Genomic DNA, 25498 nt, shown 5'->3' with positions numbered 1-25498 from the left:
TTCACCTTCCTCACTGAGATTCAATGCAGTTTACAGTGTAGAGAAAAAATAATCATACATCATAGGGCTTTGAAAGAACAATACAGTAGGAGTAGAAGTACAAAACTGAATAACAATGCAAAACTCAGCGTGAAATTACAATATAAGATACTGTGAACACTGTAAAAGAACTAGGAATATAAAATTAAGGGATGATGTGAACAACATACAGTCTAGGGCTGCAAGGTATGCAGAATGTGGAACTGTGGATCAAAATACAAACCACGGTCCATGTCCCTTTATTAGAACAAACCATAGTGACCCTAAACAGTGGGCAAGCTTTCAAACACTAGAATATTTCTTCAGGCTGAGTGATACAAAATATATTATCTAACTCTGGTGCTAACTTTGTTTGTTCAGTAGCCCATGTGGTTGCTTTGGTTTATTCAGCTCTGCCCTCCCACGATGTCATTGCCCTTGAATAGCCCCCAAACAATGGTTAAGTGTGCCCACTACATTCTCCCTTGCATCCTATCCCCCAAAATGATGCACAGATGAAGGAGAGAAGAAACTGATGAGGATAATAGATGGCATGCAATAAGGTGTACAATTTGTCACAAGAGTAATAACCAATGAGAACCAGGCAGAGTAGTCCAATTGCAAAAAGCATAGCTCTCCAGCTCTCTACAGAGGCAGAACACAATCCACTTAATAACTTTTATTAGGACCAACCAAAATGGTGCATTAACGGTGTGTGTAAGCTTTCAGGCTCTCCAGAATTCTTTTTCAGGCTAGATGTTACCTATTTTTTGAGAAACACCTAGAAAAAGGAGCATTCAGAACATGATGGTGCTAACAGAAGGTGTCCTGGTTCAGGCAGACATCTGGGGCAAGTTGCATAGTCTAAAAACAGACTGGGGTCAAAGCACAGATATTCAAAAATTCAAGTGCCAAACAAGAAGAGAAGAGCACAAGTCAAGTCATTAACCAGACATCCGCAGCACCAGAGGGTTGTCGACAAATTCCTTCCATACTGGATCTCTCATTTCTGGCTGCTTTTATCAGGAGTCACTGGCCAGGTACAACTCCTCAACCTGATGAGTCATCCAGGGACAGGTGCAAGTCATCAAGGGCTGAGCAGCCTACAGGGCTATCACCCCTGATCCTGCAGCAACTCTCAACTCACAGGCAGAGGTTGCCTGCTGCTGGACTATCAACCTTGCACTGCAGCACAGCCTCTGCATTTCCCTCTGGGTTCTCCTTCTCTGCTATTCCAAGGACTCTGGAAACTCCAGAGTTGAGGTTGGTGGCTGCAGGACCTCTGCTTCAGTTTCCTGCAGTGGGTCTTCCTGCAGCATTTGAGGGCTGGGGCCAGCTTCCTCCATCTCTTCCTCATCCAAGGAGGTATTGGGAAGGAGGCTCATGGCCAAATGTGGATTCTGTTTTGGGTTTTTTGGGATTTACTTTGGCGATCCACACAGCTGCTGCTTCTATATAGATATCTGTTCTCTCTGTCCCTTCATGTCTTGAATAAGAGGCTCCCAGTGCAGGGGACTGACAGGTTTCCACAATATCTTCCAGGAGGAGCTGGCCAGCCAAGATAACCCATAAGCATTCTCATTCAACCAGAGGCATTTTCTCAACCTGACAGACAGGAGGTAGAGGTCTCAGATGCAGAACTACCCTTGTACAAACACATGTGCATTCTCATAGGAAGAGCTTTCTCTCATTAGTAGAACAAATAAAGTTTTATAACTTTCTGATAATGCAGATGAACTGAGTTTTTGTGTGGAAAAGATTAAATTGGACAAGACTTTGCCTGTTACATACAAATTCCCTTGAAGGTGGGGGAACAAAACTGAAGGATTAAATGACTCCCAGCCAGCCACTCAAACCTAATAGTTGCCCAGTGAGTCCAAAAGGGGAGGGAAGCAAAATTGAAGAGTTAAATGGATCATAGCCATTCAACCCTAACAGCTCCACCAGTCTTCTGTAGAGTTAGGTTGGCAGCCATTTAACCGTTCCCCACCCCCTTTCTCCTGGCCCTGGAGTACTGTGGCCAGAAAAAATTCCCTCCCAGGGTGGCCCCGGGCGCCTTTTCTCACAGCTGGGAGACAGGGGGGATTGAATTTGCCAGCGAATTTGGTTTGGGTCAGTTTTGGGTTTGGTTCAGAGGCTGCCCCAAACCAAACTGCCCTTTTGGGTTTGTGCCTGTGTTAGGAAAATATATTCCTTCCTCAGTGGAACAACTGGATTCATTCAGACTCCATCAGCTGGTTCTCCTTCACTGTTAGGGCTCAGTTTTAGGTGTAGTTCTGAAAGATGGAGAAAATAGAAAAGGCTTTTTGAAGGGCTCCATGGACCAAAAGGGTGAACTAGCTCTACACAGAACCCACAGGCCACTTTCAAAGCTTCACTGTGACTTCTTTGATTGTACAGGAATCATTCAAGTTGGCCAGAAAGATCATCTTGGAATGCCTAGTGGTACGTAGCAGAATATATGCACAGGTGGCAGTGCAGATGCCAATCCATACCCTATAAAGTTTTCATCCAGAGCAATGGTATCAGCAGACATAAATACAAACTATGACTAACCCTACAAATTATGACTAACTCCCTCCCCCCCTGCATACACACACACACCACCATTCATAGATGTTACTTCCACATCCAGTCGGCCCTTTTCTCCGTTCTTTGGGGGCAATCTGCTTAGGGAGGCAAAGAGATGGAGAAATGCAACAGATGCCATGAGTTGTCAGTGGGCCAGGGCAGTTAAACCAGTTTCAGTGGATGAAATTCTCAAGCAACCACTGTGCAAAAGACAAAGTAATCAGAGGTTATGCAGGGTATAGTCTTACAGTCTTCCACATAAGAGGTTTCCAGTTTCTGCTGCTTCAGTCTGCACAAGTAAAAACTAATATAAAGTATTTCCTGGATTTCAAAGTCATAGGAACAAGTACCATCACAACAGAGACGATCAGGTTGATACACCATCTTTTTAATAGTCCCAGAAATTATGGACTCCTAAATGTCCTTGCATGTTTTTCTCTATTAAAGTAATTCCTTTTCTCTTTCCTAAATTTTATACATCAACTAACAGTGAAAGACTATTTGACACACATTGTACAAGTTGATGGGTCATTTTGAAAGTCTATGAACAGAAAGAGGAGAGCATTCATCAGTGGAAGAGGACATTATTAGCTTTTTCCAGGAATATTAGGAGAGGTGGTACCCAATTGGCAGGATGACTTCATTGCCATCAGACAAAAGAAACTTCCTTAATAAGTCCAGTCTTTCTGTCCTTCCCTCCATTTCATGTGATTCAGGACTGGATCACAGACTGACCTGGGTTGTCATTCAGGTGTAGAAAAATTGACTGTGGTTGAATTCTAACAAAGTTGAAGAAATGTCCATTGATAAAGTCCAGGTGAAGTAAATTATCCTGTAATTTATTGGATTCAGCCACATCATCTAAATGGCAGTCTGTTCCTGCTCTCTGTAACACAAAAGAAATGTACACGGGCCCTGTTGTCATGCAGAGAATGGACAAGATTCCTTTGAGGCCACTTCTTCCTCTGAATTGCATTTTTATGCCCTGTGGATGGACTGCTTACCATTACAAATATTATCGCTGCCCTTCTTATGCAATGTCATTTCATGCTGGCAAATGTTTATATTGGTGTTATTCTTAGTACTGAATTTATTTTTAAATAGTTGCATAGTAAAAAAAACCTCTGCCATTTTTAATTTTTTCCCCAAATAGTACTCTTTCACCACAAAGAGGACAGAAGATATATGTACATCCAAAATCATCATCTATATTGCATATCCTGGATCAGTTCAGTTTCTCAAACTGCAGCTTCAGTCTTGTATGTCGCCTTTCATAGCTTGTTCTAGGTTCTTTCCCATGGTTTTGTGGCATCTGATGCTCTTTTGGGTAAAAATACATTCAGAATCTCCTTCCATTTGTGTATGGCTAGCCATTGCAAACTAATTATTAAAATACAAGGTTGTGTAGCTAACTAGATGAGTCTGGATGAATATCATGCAATACTCAAGGTCAAGAATATTGTAGGGGGATGCATTGTACTTTTTCACATCCTTGAAAGTGTGAGGTGGCACAGGAGTTCTGTTTTCACATAAATAAATGTCACTGAAACTACTTCCATGAACTATGATGAGAATTGTGGCCCTAACTTCTTTGTTTCCTTTGTTCAATGTGCTGGGTATACCTGATGGCAAAAGAGCAAGTGGAAGAAATCTGTGTTTAAGGGAAAACATAAGTAGAATTAAATAAATATATACTAGAACATTTCTGGAGGGGTGGGAAGCTACCTGAACACTCTGGCGCTTTCCGCACCGGGATCCATGTAGCAAATTGTTTGCTGAACGAAAAATCACCATTTAAAATAGTGGAATTCGTCATTATGCATACCTGCCTTTGTAATGGAATCCAGTTGCGTTTTGTATCGTTTCCCACAGGCTTCCGGTCTCGGCAAAAATCGCTAGAAAGGAAGCGCTATTGCCAAGCTCGTCCCGCCTCTGGCTGTCAAGCAGCCAATGGGCAGCCGTTAGCATGCTCCCAAATAGCCCCTTTCCCTTTAAGAAAGTTTTTTTTTTAAACACACCCGTTGCAACGAATCTGTGTTGATTCGTTGCAACGGAGAGACCCATCCAGCTTGCAGGTGTGTTTGAGCTGTCGTTTCATCGTTGCCATGCTCCCCCCGAGTGAAAAAAAAATCCCCCTTCCCTCACGGGCCCGATTTTCGGCCGAAAACAGTGTAAAAAATAAAGGGAAAATACATCAGCAAACGGGCTTCTCTGTTGTTTGTGCTTAGTGGCTGTAAAGAGCTCTGGGGAGGGACTGCAGCCGGGGAAGCCTCACTGGGTAAACGAAGGCTTGCCGGTGCATTGATCTCCGCTTGCTCGGAGAAAAAAAAATGGCGATCGCTTCGCCGGAAGATCAGAGGAGAGAGCCAGGGGGAGGGACTTTGTAGAAACCACAACAATGGTAACGCACAGAACTTTCCCGCTAGTGTTGCAGATTGGTTGCAGGAGTGTAGCGCTTTCCGGAGGGTGAATCCACTTTTGGGGATTTCCCTGAAAGCGCTACAAGGAAGCGCTTTTTGCGGATCGGTTTCAGGTATGTGGCAGATTGTCAACGACGTTGTGCATAATGGCAAAACTGTAGTGATTTCAATTGGCAACCATTGTGCGATTTTGAAGGAGTGCGGAAAGCCCCTCTATGAAGTAATTGTGTCAACTCAATTCATTTTAGCCATACTGGAAGGAGTAAGTAACGAATGTTAGACTAAAAAATTTATGATGGGCTGCGTTAAAAAAACATGTTTATTGCATTTATTTCTATAGTACAATCATTTTTATCCTACTTCCCTCCAGAGACCCTTGAGTTGCATCCATGTAGGGCAGAGGCAAAAATAAGGATGTCCATAAAGTGTTATTTACCCTACTCACTTAAAAAATGTTCCCCTGAACTCTTGAATTTTGACATATTTAAAGAACATTTTGTAACCTATGTGGCCCAATGGACATATAGTAATTATCCATAATGATCAAAACAGTTGAATGAGAGTAAGACACTTGTTTGCCTGAGGCAAAGAAAAAAGTTGACTTTAGCGACTTCCTTTGTTTTTCACTTTATTGGCTGTGAGAAAAAGGAAGACCTATGGCAGTATTAATGGCTTGTGTTGAATAGCTACAGCGTAGAATCAAACCATTCCCAAACATATGATCTAATGCAGGCTTTCTTAACCAAGGGTTTCATGATGGTCCTGGAAGGGTTTCCCCAATGGGTGGGAGTTAATTTTTTTTTAATATATTTTAAAAATTTGTTAAATATTTATCAGATCATCTATGGGATGATATGACCATATATTGTCATGTCACTCCCCATCACAAAATGGCCCATGATGGACCAAGAGTGGGTGGGAAGGGGCCCCAGGTGGGTGTGTATACAGCTATGCTTCCCAACCATATTCTGCATGATCATGCCACTTCTGGGGTTTCTCGAAGCCTGAAGAATATTTCAGGGGTTTCTCAGTGATAAAAAAGCTGATCTAATGGTTGCAAATAGGCTGTGAAGATATTTTCTAAAGGGGTTACATGGATGGAAAACATTCAGGAATTTCACTTTCATTTGCCTGTTCTCTTTACAATTACAAGGATCTCTTCTCTATTGAAACATCACCTTTCCCTTATGGGCTTGATACAAAACCAACCCACAAATGTTGCTCTGTAGGCATAAAGGAAGGGGACATGGAAGTGATTCCTTTATTCTTTTTAGCTATGCCAGTCCATTAGCCACTCTCAGCTTGGTATAAGTATTCTGGGATTATCAGAGGTTTCCTCTAATTTGGCAGTGGTGGTCTCTTCAGTGCCTGGATCAGGCTTTTGCCAGTTCAGTTGCAGGAATTTCTCCATCAGGTCAGCACCCAGGTTGAAGATCAGAGCAAGCCAAACTAATCCCAAAACAATCCAAATTGCTGCCAGGCTTCTGTACACTGAGATGTAGTGCTTGTTGGGATCTGTGCCTAGGAAGAAAATGCACAGAAGATCCATGTATTAGATCTTATTTCTCTCTGATCTGAAACATTATCCCAGTAGAATGGAAACCATACATATTCAGACACATACACACAAGTGAAATCACATACAAACATACAAAAACAGTGCAGTGAATATTTGGTGTTAAGCTTCCATTGAAATTCCATGCATAGAAGTGTGGTTTTCCCCTTCTGTGTTCCTGGTGTAGCCTGAAATGCTCCTCAAAGTGCTGCTACTAGAGGCTGGCAGCATCTCCAGGAGCAGCAGAGAGAAAGTCTACAATAAAATCAGAGTCCAGTAGCACCTTTAAGACCAACAAAGATTTATTCAGGTTGTGAGCTTTCGAGTGTAAGCACTCTTCATCAGACAATCCACCTTAAGACTCCTTTGGGTAGTAAGAAGCAGGGCACACACACACACACACACACACACACAAAATAGGTTTTCTTCTTCCTAGGCCACCTTCTGGGGAATTACTATGGAGTGGTAAGATAAGATGACACATGTGGACACCAGCTTCTATGATGGCACGGTGGTAAAGAAAATGATTGCCACCTTCTGATTGATCATACAGTAATTAGAAATGGACTATAGTTTTGCATATTGGTTTGACTGTTTTGACCCTTGGTTCTTATCAAGAGAGCAGTATGTTCCTCTCTCCAAAATGTAGCTTCCCATGAGCTGGAGGAGGGAATGTTTTGAGTAGGGTTAAGCCGATCTTATCTTGTGTGCCAAGGCCAGAAGGCATGAGTAAGCCATTACAATATGTGGACTTTGGGGGCTGGGATTGATGCCATGCAAAGACCCAGATCCCTGTCAGCAGTTTCTGGAAGGCTGGTATAATGGGTGTAGGTTGTTGCCAGGAGGTGGAGTGGGGAGGTAGAGATCATGAGAAATTGGCTCATCCTGCAAGGGGCACCATCTTTTCCAGCCTCCAAGGAAAGAATATTTAACTCTATGTAATCCTATTTTTTTATAAGAGCCTCTTGTGGCGCAGAGTGGTAAGGCAGCCGTCTGAAAGCTTTGCCCATAAGGCTGGGAGTTCAATCCCAGCAGCCGGCTCAAGGTTGACTCAGCCTTCCATCCTTCCGAGGTCGGTAAAATGAGTACCCAGCTTGCTGGGGGGTAAACGGTCATGACTGGGGAAGGCACTGGCAAACCACCCCGTATTGAGTCTGCCATGAAAACGCTGGAGGGCGTCACCCCAAGGGTCAGACATGACTCGGTGCTTGCACAGGGGATACCTTTACCTTTACCTTTAATCCTATTTTAAAGAGCCTCTTGTGGTGCAGAGTGGTAAGGCAGCCGTTTGAAAGCTTTGCCCATGAGGCTGGGAGTTCAATCCCAGCAGCCGGCTCAAGGTTGACTCAGTCTTCCATCCTTCCGAGGTCGGTAAAATAAGTACCCAGCTTGCTGGGGGGTAAAACGGTAATGACTGGGGAAGGCACTGGCAAACCACCCCGTATTGAGTCTGCCATGAAAACGCTAGAGGGCGTCACCCCAAGGGTCAGACATGACTCGGTGCTTGCACAGGGGATACCTTTACCTTTACCTTAATCCTATTTTGCTCTGTGCAGATTTGGGAACTCCCCCGTGTCTATATTTCTTCTGCAGTAAAATATATTTTAAAAGGTTTTTCTCTTAGTGTGAAACAGCCTGGGGGGTGGAATGTTTCTGGCTGTCCAAGTTGGAATAGGGCCAATCAGGCCAACCATGGCCTTATTCCAACTTGGATATCCAGACACGCTCCACCCCCCAGGCTGTTTCACAAATATATAGAGGAACAATGGATAAGGATGATTATAGAGGAGGGATCACAGCTAGCAACCAATCACTCTGCGCTCCTGGCTATGCTGCAAAGCCCAAAGCATGACTGAAGACAAAACCTAGCTTCCTCAGGCTGCCAGGAGAAAACAGGGTCTTTTTTTTGGGGGGGGGAGGGGGGTACATCTGGATGCATTCTATCTCTTATCCAAGAAGAAAAAGTGCTGTTCGTTGATCCTGTATTGCCTGGTATGGATCTGTTATTAAAACAATAAATACTAGTCAGAAGCAACATTCATTATGCTATTAGCCAACTTCAACATTCAGATTGTATTAAAATTGTTTGCTCTGTGTCTGCTATGAGTAAAATCATGCTTTACAGTTGTGTTTTTCTTTACCTACTACATAGTCTCCAAATCCAATGGTGCTGAGGGTGATAAAGGTGAAGTAGAACCCTTCTCCATAACTCCAGCCTTCCACGTAACTGAAGATCATTGGTGGGAAAACCAAGAAAAGCAAACTCCCAGCTGTTAGAAAGAGTCCCATTGCTAGAGTCTGGGCCACCTGAGAAACAAATGGAGAAAAATATCACTGTAGTAGCAATGATCATCTGCTCAGCAAGTACAGTTCAGAATACCTCAAGTGTAATCTTATCTAAGAGCTTCCAAGTTCTTCTTGACTATTTTCTAGACTGCATTAGCACTTAAATGTATTGCACCTAGAGATTGGTCAAACAACATCTTGACTTTAGAATGCCTCTTACTCCTTCTTGGACCTATTCCTTGGAGTGGTTTACTTAATAAAAGGTAGGTGAATCTGATCTGCATGATGCCACTTGCCTTTTGATAGATCCTTGGCATTCTTGTTCGAGTGGCAAGCCCAATGCATTGTTGCAGCCAGCCTGGATCTCTTGCCAAAGGAAAAAGGAGCAAATTCAAAGCCAGAGTGAACACAAGCTGGTAAAAAAAAAAATTAAAATTGTCTAAAGTTTGGTATGGAGGAGAGTGAGATCCAAGAGCAGGTGCAGATAACAGAGGGCCTGAAGAACAAGCTAGACAAAGGCCTTGACAACAGAAAACGTCAGGCTGTGCACTACACGGTGCCTTAATCCTTGTGTGTTTAGATGTCTGTGCACTACATACAAGATAAATGTTCTTCTCACTTAATAACAGTTCTTTAAGTTCGTGTATGAACTTGAATGAAAATTTATTCTATCTTGCTTCAGATAACTACCATTTTTAAACACAAGATACTGCATGAGACATTGATAGAATTTAAAGAATTGTTATGAAGTGATAATTAGAATGGATATAGAAGGAGAAAGTAGCAATACAAGCTTCATTTATAATTTGCATTTTACTTTATGCTTCAAAAATAAAACTTATTAAAAAGTACAATAAATGTGCTTCACTATTTACACTCCAATCCTAAACACTCTTCTAAGTATGTTAAAAACAGTGGTCTTGTAAGTGTTTGTTTAGGATTGAACTCTCAGAGATTTCTCTTCTGCAGATTATGGGGAAAGACCTGAATACTGCAGAATAACAATTCTAGTGACTCACAATAATAAAGCTTTTCTCGGGCAAAAAATCAGGACAAAACAGGAGCAGTGATTTACCAGGTAAGGACACCCCAGTAAAGACAACTGCTAGTATATAAGAACAGGGCATTTTGCTCAGGTCTGACTTGGAAACAATTTCATGGCATTAAGAAGTGCAAAGATTAATCAGGAAGATGAATAGGACTACCAATAAATTCAGTGTTGAGAATCCTCATCAGAGAACATTTTTCATCACCCCCATTCAAAAATGAAGGTTGTAGTGACCAGAGATCAGTACTTCTTTGTAGAAATGATGTCATTCATCTGGAATGTCCTGTCTCGTAAGTAGGGATGCCCTCCCCTGGAATTATAGCTCATCTACAGACTGAAGAAATCAGTTCCCCTGGAGAAAAAGGATGCTTTGAAGGGTGGGCTCCATAGTTTTATACAACCCTGACACACACACCCAGCCCACTCCTGGCTCTATCCCCAAAGTCTCCAGGTATTTCCCAACCCAGAGCTGGCAACTCTACTAGTAAGATGTGCTTGGCACCATCAGAGGCAGCATTTAGGAGCTATCTGAAAGCCTCTTTGATTTCCTTCCCTTCTATTTGTAGTCCCTAATTTGCTTATGCTTTCATTGGTACAAGAGTGTGTTCAGTGTCTCAAATTGCCATGGATCCTGGCAGGTAGAATCTTTGCTTGTATTAAATAGGGTTACCAACAGGCCTAGACAGAACTGTCCCTCTTCCTTTAACATATGTGTAACATGTGGAAACAGCCAGCTGAAGCTTTTCATGGCATGGAAATAAATCACCTAGTAAATAACAGCCCATTAAGTATATATATTTTTTCTAGGCCAACCCTTCTACTAAATCAAAATAAAAGGAAGGAAATCTTGTTTCTAGAAAATGCCAAAAGTTGCCCTTCCCTCTATGTTGCATCAACAAACCTAAAAGGTACATTATTTAGGTAAGTGATATGAATCACCTACATATTTTTGTCATATGAAATTTCAGTTTTGCTTCCTGTTTTCATAATTTCAGAACTTGTGACACCTTGTGACATTAACTTCCAGAGACCCAGAGCCCAAAATATGTTGTGTGGAGGCAGACACCTGGGTTTAATTACTTGCATTTACTGCATTTGCAGATGGTTTGGAAGTTACAATTTATACAAAATACAATAGCATAAGTGCTGACAGGAACGTAGTATGCCAATTTTAAGAGCTCCACTGACTGCCAATTGGATTACAGGCCCAGTACTTACCTTTATGGCCATTTGCGGTCTGTGTCCAACATACTTGAGGGACCGTCTACCTCCCTGTGCCCCTCACTTTTCTAATTAGGCTTTACACTCTGTGGGTATGAATTTGATTATGGTTCCTGGCCTATGGGAGGTATACCTGGCCTCGACTAGGTGGAATGAGCTCCCAGAAGATCTGAGGGCCTGTCATGTTTCTTCAGGGTCTGCAGACTGGTGCTCTTCCATCAGACTTTTCGTCAAGGCTACAACCAGAAGATCATGGATTTCCCTTCCCCTCTCCCCATGGCTGGTGCCATGAGTTCTACAGAAAATTACTACAAACAGCAATCCTTATCCTGTGTGCTGCCAGGACTTTGGGAAGGGTGGGAATCAGGCTTTGATTTTACATGCAGCTGTCAATGGGATTTAATGTTAGTAAATGGGATTTACAGTTTTATTATGGGGTTTTAACCTGTAACCTGCCACGAGCCAGCTTTACTGAGAGCAGCGGGAAACAAATTGAAAAATAAAATAACTAAAATAAATCCCTGCCACAGCCTGTTCCCTTCTCCCCCTTCTGGTTTAAAGCTCAAGGGGTTTAGAACAAGGGTTCTTAGAGGAGCTTCTCCTGTTCCTACATGGGGCCTGCATATCAATTGTCCTTGGAGGCCCTGTTCTGTGAGTTCTTGAAATGGCCACAAGCAGGAACTGGGGGGGGGGGGGGTTTACAAAATTCCCCGGGGTAGTCAAGGTCAGTTTGAAGACCCTTTTACCAGAAATCCACACACATGTGTCCCAAAACACGTGTATATTTAGCAGTGGGGAATTGCTTGCAAGAGATTTGATAATGTAGTGTTACAAATCATTTGCCAATGTTTAGAATTCAAGGCACAAACAGATAGTTATAATAAAATAACAAGCAATCTTTATTGGAAAGAAAGGGAAAAAAGAAATAGACATACAGTAACAGTCAAGTCAGAGTTGTTATAATTTTTTGGGGAGAGGGGGTTGTGCTGAGCTTGTGATGGTGGCATAATAGTGGCATGGTGGGCGCATGATGGAATTTTCCATGGGTAGGAAGTTGTGAAATGACCTAGCCAGGTCTGGAGATGGGTGTTAATGATTCTACACAAAAGGAACCATCATGTCAATGGGTCTATCTATGGAGATAGAGGAAGTGATTTCCCATGGCAGATTGGCCAGGAGTGAGCCATAGGTGTGAGACAAAGGAGGTAAACACCTAGGTAAACACAGTTCTCCTGGTCACTGAATCAGCAATACAATTGGGGAGAGGGGGGAGCGCAGTGCATGTTTCAGGCTGCAACTGTCATGTCAAACCTGTGCCTGAGAAAAAGGTGGAGTCTGGCCCAGCAGGGCCGTGGCAGACTTTAACAGTGCCCGGCTTGGACACAAACCTAGACTGCTGAGGGGTGCCACTGGCTGTTGGGGACAGTATGCCATACTGTAGAGCAGCGTTTTGCCAGGGTCCTGCCTATTGAATCAGGAATGCTTTTATGCAGTTATTTTACTTTCTCTACAGTTCTGCACTCCAGCCACTAGATGTCCAGCCAAGGCAGACTAGAGCAAACAGGCACTCCCACAGTTTGGTGCTGTTTGCTGCCCTTTTTAGCAGGGATTTTTAAAGAAAAGTTCACAGAATCGGTATTTCTGTCAGATAGATTTCTAGCCGCTGCTGGAGAAACCATCACCTCCCGAGGAAGCCTGTTCCACTAAGGAACTGCTCTGTCAGGAACTTCTTCCAGATGTTTAGCTAAAAAGTCTTTTGAATTAATTCCAACCCCCTGATTCTGGTCCAACCCTCTGGGGCAACGAAAAAAATTTAGTCTTCTGTATGACATCAAGATGGCTATCACATCACCTTTAAGTCATCTTCTTTCCAGGCTAAACAGACCTCAACCCTCATAAAACTTAGTCTTCAAATCCCTCACCATTTTCATCACCCTTCTCTGGACACGCTCCGGTTTGTCTACATTCTTATTCCGTTGTGATGCCCCAAACTGAACACAGTAACCAGAGCAGAGTGAAGCAGTACCATCACCCCGTGAGTTCTGACACTATACTTCTCTTGATGCAGCCCAAAATCCCATGTGCCTTTTTAGCCACCAAGTCGCACTGCTGACTCAGGTTCAGTGGATGGTTTACCCTTAGATCCTTTTTTCACATTCAAGTAGTTATTCTACCTTCATTTTAAGAATGTTTTCAGAATATTGTTCAGTAAGCCTCCTGTTTCTTCTGCATCTTTAAGTATGCTATGGAATTATTAAAATGTATGGGGGGAAAGGAGACTGCCATTTTTAATGTTGAGGGAAAGACCTTCTTTACATGCCTAGACGTTTTTCTGCTGAAAACAAACTCTTAGACTAATCCTAGTAAGATCTTTGTGCAGAGTAATTAGAAAAGTGAGGGGCACTATAAAAGTCAAATGAATAAATAACAAAGAAAATAAAAGACAAATTCTAGAGTGGTAGCCTTGTAAGTCTATTGTGGCAAAATAAAAAAATAAATCTTGTGCCAACTTGAAAAGTAACACGTATTGTATTTCTAGGTTTCATGGTAGAGTCAATTCCATCAGATGCATAAACAAAATCCTCAGTCTACAGATACTGTTATACACATGGAAAAAATGTAAGGAAGAGAAGAGTTTGTAATTCTTATTAAAATGCATACTATAGAGATATAGGTTGTAGTGAATAAAATAGAATTTTCTTCTAAGGATACCTAGTTATGATTACTCTCCAAAGATCTCAATTCTTTACCCTCTAATCTACTAAGCATCTATACCAGGGGTAGTCAAACTGCGGCCCTCCAGATGTCCATGTACTACAATTCCCAGAAGCCCCTGCCAGCATTTGCTGGCAGGGGTTTCTGGAAATTGTAGTCCATGGACATCTGGAGGGCTGCAGTTTGACTACCCCTGATCTATACCATAGCCTGATCAGAAGCACAGACTGGGCCATTCTAGAAACAAACTTAAATGTTAAAATAATAAAGAAAAAGAGAAGGCTTTGAGAAATAGGCTTGGGTTGCCATCCTCCTTCTCCCTTGGAACCTAAGTCAGGTCTTCTAGACTGGGGGTCATAAACCCCCGGTCCGCAGCCTGGTGCTGGGCCGCAAAGGCCACGGTACTGGGCCGCCGGCAGTCACACCTGCCTCCCCCCGCCCACAGCGAGAAGGAAGGGAAGAGGCAGGCACAGCCGCCGGCACACCAGTGATGCAAATCCGCATGTGCGCAGTTGCCGTGCATGTGCGTTAGTGACATGCACAGCACCTGGGCCGTTGGCTCTCCCCTCACCCCGGAGGCGGTCCCTGACCTGAGAAAGGTTGGAGACCGCTGTTCTAGACCATAAAAAAAGGTTTTCTGTTTCTAAGATGACTCCATGAAGCCACCCCATAGTTTCTCCCTGTAACAATTGGGGCCTTTCTGCACAAGGACCAATTTTGCCAATTGGTCCCACAAAGCAGAAACGCTATTTTTAAAAGTGCGATCTCAGCGTTCCGCATACCTGCTTTTTTAGTGGAATTCAGTAGCGTTTCATTAGTTTCCCACAGGTTTCCGGTCTCGCAAAAATCGCTAGACAGGAAGCGATTTTTTCTGTGCTTTGTCCTGCCCCTGGTCGTCAATCAAACATATAGCCAATGGGCGGTTGTTACCATGCCCCGGGAAAGCCCCTTTCCCTTTAAGAACAGTTAAAAAAAACACGTTGCAACGAATATCCCTTGATTCGTTGCAACGGCGAGACCCATCTAGCTGGCAGCTGGCGTGTGAGCTGGCGATTCATCGTTACCACGCTACCCCCCGAGTGAAAAGGAAAATCCCCCCCCCCGAACGGGCGCGGTTTCCGGCCGAAAATAAAGGGAACTTGCAAACGGGGCTGTGGTGCTAGGGGAGCTTTAAAGTACTTCTGTGGAGGGACTGTAGCCAGAGAAGCCTTGCTGGGTGAATGAAGGCTCGCTGGTTCGTTGCTTTCTGCTCGCTCCGAGAAAGTTCGGAGGAGAGAGCCAGGAGGAGGGACTTTGTTGGAACCGCAACAATGGGAACGCACAGGTCTTTTTTGCTACTGTTGCAGATTGTTTGCAAGAGTGTAGCACTTTTCAGAGGGTGAATCCACTTTTCCCGATTTCCCTTTAAGTACTACAATGAATCGCTTTTTGCGGGACTGTTTCAGGAGTGTGGCAGATTGTGTGCAACGTTTTGCGGAACTGCAAATTAGTAGCGTTTACAATTTGCAAGCCTTCTGCTACATTAAAGTCATGCGGAATGACCCTCATTGTGGCTTGTTTTGTGGTGCTTCTTTACCATTCCCAACTCTTAAGTTCAGCTCTAAATATAATCTCACTCTCCTCCCCCCAAATTGTCAGTGCCTTCAGTACTCTTGACCTCAAGAGAGAATGCCACAGCCACATGAGATGTGGTCCATCTAAGAAACACCCACCTGCTCTAAGACAATTTTTGAAAATCATATTGAAAAAGCAATGAAAACAGCAGTGACAAATGGTGAAACTGTACCCGGGCTCGTCCTGGCTTGTGGACCCATCCCTCCAGGTTGATCAGGTGAGCACTAAGTTCTTTTCCCAGCTGATTGAGAAATGCCAGGTTAAGGGGTACCCCAAATAAGGCATAGAATACGCAAAACACTTGTCCAGGCACAGTGCTGGGGGCCAAGTTCCCATACCCTGCAAAAAATGAAAACAACACAGGTAAATAGTCACAGTCTCTTGATGGGGCTCAGAATCTGCTTAAGTAATCCAAGCACCTTCCTAGTTCACATGGAGCATTTACAAAAGTCAAACGTTAGTCAGACTTTAGTGCTTCCATTGGTTTGGAAATACATTTTTAATTTTTCCATTTAAATCAAGGAGCATAAAAGTGCCGAACTTTATTATTAAACTGTAGTTTATTAAGCTGTAGGATTATATGGGGGACATGATAACCCTCTTTAAGTATTTGAAAGGTTGTCACTTGGACCATTTATGCACTGGAGGTTTCATGCCATGCTGTATGCTGGAGTTTTAGTTGTGGCAGGTTGCCCCACCTCTTCTTGCACCAACATGGGGGAGCATTTGGCCCGGTGTGCCTCATCCACCCCCGATTTGTGCTCCTGCACCGGAACTGGGACACTGAAATTCCGAGTGCATAAATGGTATTGGAGGAGGGCAGGATGCTGTTTCCATTGGCTGCAGAGGAAAAGACACGCAGTAATGGGTTTAAACTACAACGATATAGGCTAGATATCAGGAAAAAAAAAATCACAGTCAGAGTAGTTCAGCAGTGGAATAGGCTGCCTAAGGAGGTGGTGAGCTCCCCCTCACTGGCAGTCTTCAAGCAAAGGTTGGATACACACTTTTCTTGGATGCTTTAGGATGCTTAGGGCTGATCCTGCGTTGAGCAGGGGGTTGGACTAGATGGCCTTTGTGGCCCCTTCCAACTCTATGATTCTATTATTCTATATAGCAAGAACCATTAGACTTAAGTAAATAGGCAAAAGTCAGTTTTACCCAAGCCAAATTATAGAATCATAGAAACATAGAGTTGGAAGGGATCTCCAGGATCATCTAGTTCAACCCCCTGCACTATGCAGGACACTCACAACTACCTGCCCACCCACAGTGATTTCCCTGACTATGCAAGGAAGTACCACAAGAGACAAACACTGGCACATCAGAATCACATGAAAAGTCCAGGGTCATCTAGTTCAACCCCCTGCACAATGCAGGAAACTCAACACTACCTATCCACCCACAGTGACCCCAATTCCATGTTGAGATGTTGCCCCCCCACCGCAAAATCTAGAATCCCTGTCCAGTCTTGCCTGGAAGAAATTCACCTCCCAACCCAAAAGTGGTGATTAGCAATTCCCTGGGTATGCAAGAATGGTCCAAGCACCATTACAATCCCTTCTGCCCACCCACTTACAATCTGCCTAAGCTCACAGAATCGGCATTTCTGTCAGATAGCTATCTAGCCTCTGCTGGAGAAACCATCCCCTCTCGAGGAAGCCTGTTCCACTGAGGAACTGCTCTGTCAGGAACTTCTTCTGGATGTTTAGCCAAAAGGTCTTTTGAATTATTTTCAACCCATTGATTCTGGTCTGACCCTACCCTCTGGGGCAACAGAAAACAACTCTGCTCCCTCTTCTATATGACAGCCCTTCAAGTACTGGAAAACAGACCAAGCTCCCTTAACCTTTCCTCATATGGCTTTATCTCCAAACCCCTCACCATCTATTCCATTTTTAAGTGCAAATTATTTGCCATGGGAAAGATATATGTTGGAATATGGGTGTTGGTTGAAACTATGGCCTTTTGAAATATACGTTGCAATGACTAAGACCTTTCTGACATAGCTTTGGCAGGCAGGACTGCTTTGTACCGTCACTCAAAAATAATTCAGCTCTCTGAAAGACATTTTGTGGGAGTCTGAAAAGAAAAGACTTCCACGTGCCCAAAAAGGAGAGGTTCCCTTACCTATGGTGGTGACAACAGTCCCAGCAAAGAAGAAGCTGTTGCTGAAGTCCCAGTTGCTGGGGTTGGTTGAGTTTCCTTCTGGGTTGACACCTTTCTCCCATGCTTCCATAATGACCTGGCATAAAAGAGGAGGCCAAGGCAGGGTTTACAGGTGGAGGAAGTAAAAAAACAACAATGTATCATCAGATCAGAAACTGGGTGGCTTTCATTCAACATATGTTGACATATGTTCTATTTTATTCCATGGGGCTTAGCCCCTGGTATTATTATTATTATTATTATTATTATTATTATTATTATTATTATTATTATTATTATTATATTTATTTCCCACCACTCCCTACAGGCTCGTGGCGGGTAACAATAGTCTTAAATCCCCCATTAAACCCCCCGTTAAAAGACTATAAAAATACCCAACACAGCGGAAAATACCACTCTCCCCTACCCGAACAAGGGCATTGGGGTAATGATGAATACTTCAAATCCCAAGGGGGGGCAATGTTCTTCCTCGCCAATCCCAGCCTCAACCATAGACCTGGCGGAAGAGCTCTGTTTTACAGGCCCTGCGGAATGCTGACAGCTCCCGCAGGGCCTGCAGCTCCCCTGGGAGCTCATTCCACCAGGTGGGGGCCAGGACAGAGAAATCCCTGGCCCTGGTTGAGGCTAGGCACACTTCTCTGGGGCCGGGAACGATCAGTAGGTTTTCTCCCGCAGAGCATAGAGCCCTGCGGGGCACATAGGGTGACAGGCGGTCCCTCAGGTATGTGGGTCCCGCTATTCTCTTGACCTGCGACTCCATAGTCAGGGAGCCGTCGATGGTCACCCCCAAATTCCTAGCTTGGAGAGCAATGGTAAGTTGCGCTCCAGCCAAGGTGGATAAATGCGCTTCCTGTTCCTGCCCCCTTCTTCCCAGCCACAGGACCTCCGTCTTGGAGGGGTTGAGTTTCAGGCGACTCTGCTCGAACCATTCTGTCACTGCTTCCAAACATCTGGCAAATGGTTCCGGGGGGGAGTTTGGGTGGCCGTCCATTAGGAGATAGACCTGGGTGTCATCAGCATACTGATGGCAACCCAGCCCGAAGCTCCACACCAGCTGGGCCAGGGGGTGCATAAAGATGTTGAACAAGGTGGGCGCATAAAGATGTTGAACCCGCACCCTGGGGGACCCCGCAAGGGAGCCTATAAGGAGGCGAGAACAGTGAGGGGGAGTTCATCACCTCCTTAGGCAGCCTATTCCACTGCTGAACTACTCTGACTGTGAAAATGTTTTTCCTGATATCTAGCCTATATCGTTGTACTTGGAGTTTAAACCCATTACTGCGTGTCCTCTCCTCTGCAGCCAGCAGAAACAGCATCCTGCCCTCCTCCAAGTGACAACCTTTCAAATACTTAAAGAGGGCTGTCATGTCCCCTCTCAACCTCCTTTTCTCCAGTCTGAACATTCCCAAGTCCCTCAACCTATCTTCATAGGGCTTGGTCCCTTGGCCCCAGATCATCTTTGTCGCTCTCCTCTGTACCCTTTCAATTTTATCTACGTCCTTCTTGAAGTGAGGCCTCCAGAACTGCACACAGTACTCCAGGTGTGGTCTGACCAGTGCTGTATACAATGGGACTATGACATCTTGTGATTTTGATGTGATGCCCCTGTTGATACAGCCCTAAATGGCATTCGCCTTTTTTACTGCTGCATCACACTGCCTGCTCATGTTTAGTTTACAATCCACAAGTACTCCAAGGTCTCGTTCACACATAGTGTTACCTAGAAGCGTATCCCCCATCCAGTAGGCATGCTTTTCATTTTTCTGACCCAGATGCAGAACTTTACACTTATCTTTATTAAATTGCATCTTGTTCTCATTTGCCCATTTCTCCATTGTGTTCAGATCTCATTGAACTCTGTCTCTATTTTCCGGAGTATTTGCCAGTCCTTCCAATTTGGTGTCATCTGCAAACTTGATGAGTAGTCCCTCCACCCCCTCATCTAGATCATTAATAAATATGTTAAAAAGTACTGGGCCGAGCACCGAGCCCTGAGGTACCCCCGCTACTCACCTCTCTCCAGTCTGATGAAACACCATTGACAACAACTCTTTGAGTGTGGTTCTCTAACCAATGCCCTATCCATCTGACTATCTGAAAATCAAGATTGCAGTCCTTCAACTTATCCATCAGAACATCATGGGGAACCTTGTCAAAAGCTTTACTAAAATCCAAGTAAATGACATCAACCAAATTTCCACGATCCAGCAAACCTGTTATTTGGTCAAAAAAGGAAACCAGGTTGGTCTGACAAGACCTGTTGAAGACAAATCCATGCTGACTTCCTTGGATCACCAAATTGTCCTCCAGATGTTTACAGATCGCTCCCTTTAATATCTGCTCCATTATCTTCCCCACAACAGAGGGCAGACTCACTGGTCTGTAGTTTCCCAGGTCATCCTTCCTCCCTTTTTTGAAGATCGGAATAACGTTTGCTCTCTTCCAGTCTTCCGGGACATCTCCAGTCCTTAAAGAGGTCCCGAAGATGATGGACAAGGGCTGTGCAAGTTCTCTGGAAAGTTCTTTGAGCACTCTCGGGTGCATTTCATCCAGACCAGGGGATTTGAACTCATCCAGTGCAGCTAAATGCCTCTCAACAACCTCTCTATCCATGTTAACCTGCCACCCAGACACTAACCTTTGGCTACGGCCATCTCTAGATGTGCCTAAACACTTTGACCTGTGGGAAAAAACAGATGTAAAATAGGCACTAAGCCTTTCTGCTTTCTCTGCATCTTCCGTTACAGTTTGTCCATCCGCACCCAACAGTGGGCCTATTGCCTCCTTTACTTTACGTTTGCTCCTCACATAACTGAAAAATCTTTTCTTGTTACAATGGGCTTCCCTGGCCAATCTTAGCTTACTCTCAGCTTTGGCCTTTCTGATGATTGAGATGCCTGCCTGACTAGACTTTTTGGCTTGCACCAAGAGATTTCTGTATTGCAGGTATCTTTCTGCAGCATACCTGCTCCTTTCTTGTGATGCACTTCACTCTGGGTTATATCATGGGCTTACAGGAGGGTGCCCATTCACCTCCAAAATGCATTGCATTCTAAAAAGTTGCTGTGTGTTTGCAAGTTTCTGATGAAATATTGCACCTTGTTCCTTGTGGTTGCCTGCACATCCCACATCTAAATATGTTTTTGGCCTATGAAAAGGATGAGACCTTGCTGAAAGATCAACAGTTAGGACATTGTACAAGACTAATGTGAATGTATTAGACACATTTTAGCACCCTGATGTTTTCGATGCCTTTCAGGATACCTCCCTGGATTCACATAGAGAAGCTTTCATTGTAGTTTGATGAAAACAAGATAGATGGTCATATACAAAGATGAACCATCCTTCTGGTTCCCTGTGAGCCATAAATATTGAATGCTTCTGCTTCATCCAAGATTCTAATATGTAGTGAACTGAATTAGGGGGTTGGACAAGATGGCCTGTATGGCCTTTCCAACTCTATGATTCTATGATTCTATGATCTCTTCTTTTTTAATAAATAAAAAATTGTATATAAAAAAGACTTTGCTGAATCAGGTGGCAGGATGCAGACCAATCTAGCCCATCAATATGAAGCCAGGGAATGACAGGGATTCCCATCAGACATTCAATGGTTTCTGCCCAGGACTGGCATTCATGAGAGAAGAGATGTTGGCGCCCTCTAGTGGCCTTTTCCAGGAAAGTGGTTGCCATGTGTCTTTCTTTCTTTCTTTCTTTCTTTCTTTCTTTCTTTCTTTCTTTCTTTCTTTCTTTCTTTCTTTCTTTCTTTCTTTCTTTCTTTCTTTCTTTCACGGTTGACTTATGGCGACCACTTTCAGAGCTGATTTTCCATTGACTGCTTGTTCGGCAGCAACCTTAGGTTTCATGGGTATTCTATATAGCCGTATAAAGCAGAAGGCTGACACTACTTAGCTTCCAAGATCTGATGACCTCAGGCTATACATATACCAAAATCTGAACTCCCTTTTAATGAAATTCTGTGATAAAGCAGAAAAGAGCACATCCGTTAAGATTTGGGGGAAATATGCTGGGGCTTAAGTATAGATTTGAGTCCCATCTAACACAGATGGGGTAGTGTTTGTGGAAGTGAATTCCCTCCTACACTTTAGAGTGTTGGCTGAATCACTGACTATAGGCTGGGCAATGTCTTGATATTTGGAGACAAAGCCTAGGAAACAGCTAGACCTCAGTGGGGTATAGTGCTATAGAGTTTGCCCTCTGTAAAGTGGGATGGTGCTTTGATGCTGATTTTACTTAATGTGAGACTCTCAGGCACTGGAGGTTTTTATCACATACACCCGTTTATGCCCAAGCACACTTTAGCCATTGCATGACATTCTCACAAATCTTTGTTAATGGTCAGCTGGCAATATCTTGGTTATTTGTAAATGATGGAAGGAATCACCTTGCTGCAAAGGAGACAGCTATATTGATGTCACTATCCCTTTTTAAAAAACCAAACAAATGGACAACAGCTAGTTGTGCATTCCAGTGCAGGATTGGGAGAGTACCTGATTGCAAAGCACAAGATAAATAATTCAGAAAGCAGCAAAGTATTGCAAACAGGGCAGAAATTGCCTTTCAATTGGTCTGCAGAAAGAAAGCCATGCAAAAGAGACTCCATGGACACTGCTGTACTCTGGAGAACTATACAGACCCCAAAGAAAAAAGAATACAATAAAATGTACAAGTTTCCCAACAGTGCAATCCTAAACAGGGTTACACCTTCCGAGTTTATGGAAGTCAATAGGTTTAACACAGCATGGCCTGCTGCACATGATCTAGATATGAGTTGAGGAGGGAGAAATGTCCAGTGCTCGTTTTTAATCTGTTTTAATGACTATTCCATCAAGATGTCTTCATCAATCTCATTCCAATGTGATTTAAGCAATTATAACATTAGTACTTAATATGAAGCCAAATTTGGCGTCTTAGATACATAAAGTGGGGGGGGGGGACAACTTCAGCCCACACAGTAGCTATGAACACACTACAGGTGGTGATGCTGGCACAAATCTTGATGTGCGAATGCTGAGAGACTTCAATATTTATCCAGCAGAAGTTGTAGCCCAGAGGGAAGATCCGCAAAGTATGAGAAGCCATTTTTATTTGTACAACTCCAGAAAGCCGGTCGTTCCGAGAAGCTCTCATGCGTTCGGCTATTGCCATAATAAGCCGACCATGTCCTGTCATTTCCCCCTCTATTTACCTTACTGTGGCAGCAAAGGCAGGTGTGTATGGCGTTGATTATGCTAAATGAGAAGTAAATATTTCAGTGTTATTGTGTGTACAGGAAGTAGCACTCGTAGCAACAATATTGGCTCAGATGTTGCTCAGATGTTACATATGAAACTGGGCATGTCTAGGTTTGCTTGGGTCCAACAAAGATCATAAAAAAACCCTCTAGGCAGTCACCCGAAGAGCCTCTAAAAAGTTAGAGTTCAAAATACGGGTGGTGCAGCAGTGACAGAAATAAAATGAGAAGCAACACATGGTTCTTTTAATTGTTATTTTGAGCCATGTATGCTTTCCAAGGGCTTGATGGAATCAGAACGGTGGGGGTGGCACTTATAAGAATGATGCTAGGAACCCCAGCACTTATTGAAGTGGAGTACATTTGAGAGATAACCAGATAAAACCATAAGTCTATCAACAATGAATCACATGGGCCAGTGTGTACAAAGGATTTCTGCAGCACTGGTTAGTCATTAGCATGTTTCATTTTTAAATAGGCATTGTCTCTTGGTTTGGGTTTAAAAACTGATTGGTTCCCAAATTTGCAGGATGGAATGAGAGAAGGGCAAGCCCAACCCTCTGCCCCATGCCATAATTCCCCATGCATCATCCCACAGATTAATCCACATGTAGATGGGCCAAAGCATTGAGTCCTTGAGTGCCCCCCCCATACAGCTTGCCTTGCTTACCTGCACAAACTTCTCCAGGGCTTGTCGATCCAGGCAGGTGTAGTTTTGCAGGAATCCGAGTTTCTCCAGTTGGAATTTGTCCCGAGACTTGGCTTCTGCCTGCTTTTCCAGCAGCTGAAACACCAAGGCCCCCAGGAGGAGATAAAAGAGATACCCCAGCACCAGAGTCAAAGTCCAGCTGAGCGGTCGGTTGCACACGGTGAGGTGGGGCATGGCTGCTCCTGGGAAGGCACAGCTGTCCTAGATGAGCTGCACAAGCACTTGCCCGGTTAACGTTCCTGTTTCAAGAGACACGGGAGAATTGGATGGTCGTCTTTTCAGCACAGGCTGCGGAGGTTCTGTTTAAACAGCTTTATGAGCATCAGGTCTGGACAACATGAAGCTAATGCAAACATCTATCATCCACCTGCATTTATCTTCATCTGGGAACAAAATACTTACTGTTAAAGATCTATTGGGACACCTGAGGTAGCAGTTCTTCATCCAAAGATGTTAAAGATATTTTGGGTATTGGTGAGTGAATTACTCACTTTGTAAGTGCTTCTGATCTGTTTAATTTTCTAGCTAAAGGTAAAGGTAAAGGTATCCCCTGTGCAAGCACCGAGTCATGTCTGACCCTTGGGGTGACGCCCTCTAGCGTTTTCATGGCAGACTCAATACGGGGTGGTTTGCCAGTGCCTTCCCCAGTCGTTACCGTTTACCCCCCAGCAAGCTGGGTACTCATTTTACCGACCTCGGAAGGATGGAAGGCTGAGTCAACCTTGAGCCGGCTGCTGGGATTGAACTCCCAACCTCATGGGCAAAGCTTTCAGGCGGCTGCCTTACCACTCTGCGCCACAAGAGGCTCATAATTTTCTAGCTATTAAGCTACTTACTTAAGTCACACCATGATTTGGTGGCATTGCCGCTGACAAATGCTGTTTAACAGTTGGCTGTAACTGCTAGAAAACAGGACCAGGATATTTTATAAATATTGCAGGCGTTCCCAAATGTAAAATACAGTACCCGCCAAAGCCAGTAGATGTGGCTTATAATATACAATTTCACAAGCTCAGAAGGAATTCTGTATGCTATCCAGTTGCAAAACTGACTCCCTCTTTTCTGCAACTGCTGACTGGTTCTGCCATCTTGTTTCTTAAATTATAAAGTCTGTACCTATTTCTTAGGAGCCTCTTTGTCTCTAGGTTGCCCTTTCCATCCAAGTAGAGGGGTGTGTGGGAAGCAGGCTAAAGATTAATGGTTAGCTCAGATGGTACCAGAGTTGCCTTAAGGGAAGTAATGATTTCCATGGATAGAAAAAGCTCTTTTTAAAAGTTCTGCCTCTCAATATACACCTGCACACTTGCTGTTTTGTAACTAGAATAACACTTCTTGGAATCATGACCACCAGATTGCTTTCCTTGTCTTTATGAGATAGAGGGGGGAGATGGTAGAACTTATTTCAGTGCTTACATTCTCTGGGAGCCACTCCACACCCCAAAAATATACTGAGATGTTTACCTTCTGCAAACGCCATATTTTTGGCATTTTAAATGATGTCGTCGGCATCCAGCGTCCCAGCATCAACCCGACAGCTACATCCTCCATTTTAAAATGCTAGTTGGGGAATCTACAAAACTGGATTCCCCCAACTATGTAGCATGAGCAGGAGGAGAGAAACCAGCAACCACTAGCAAAATGAATGTGCATAACCAAAGTGGCCAGAAGTAGCATGATCTCTTTCTCCAGCACCCACCCTTGTACCCGCCTACCTTTCCCTTATCCCTGAAACAGTTTTTTTTCTTTTTTGTAGCAAACTGCCTGGAGCAACAAATAGCCCTGGGGAAATCTTAGAATCTTTGCTACTTGAACCTGGTGAATGGGATGGTCAGCATCTTTCAAAGCAGGTACAGGTGTCTTTGGTCCTCTTGTGACATTTCGCTGATTGGAAGGGTCCCCATCTAAGTTGATTTATGCT

The 25498-nt window shown here is 43.8% G+C and overlaps 1 protein-coding gene across 1 annotated transcript; it reads right to left on the bottom strand.

The window, feature by feature from the left end:
- Positions 1 to 5339: 5339 nt before the first annotated feature.
- Positions 5340 to 25444, bottom strand: KCNK16 (potassium two pore domain channel subfamily K member 16). The gene is made up of 6 exons (XM_077341986.1): positions 25393 to 25444; positions 23542 to 23819; positions 17579 to 17693; positions 15621 to 15787; positions 8706 to 8871; positions 5340 to 6530 (listed from the first exon to the last, which is right to left on the bottom strand). The coding sequence occupies exons 2-6, from the start codon at positions 23752 to 23754 to the stop codon at positions 6307 to 6309; spliced, it is 885 nt and encodes a 294-aa protein (XP_077198101.1). The 5' UTR covers positions 23755 to 23819; positions 25393 to 25444; the 3' UTR covers positions 5340 to 6306.
- Positions 25445 to 25498: the final 54 nt, after the last annotated feature.

This window comes from Paroedura picta, chromosome 1 (assembly GCF_049243985.1).
Source record: "Paroedura picta isolate Pp20150507F chromosome 1, Ppicta_v3.0, whole genome shotgun sequence".
In the NCBI taxonomy this organism is placed as follows: Eukaryota; Metazoa; Chordata; class Lepidosauria; order Squamata; family Gekkonidae; genus Paroedura; species Paroedura picta.
This window is presented reverse-complemented; position numbering and strand designations above follow the sequence as displayed.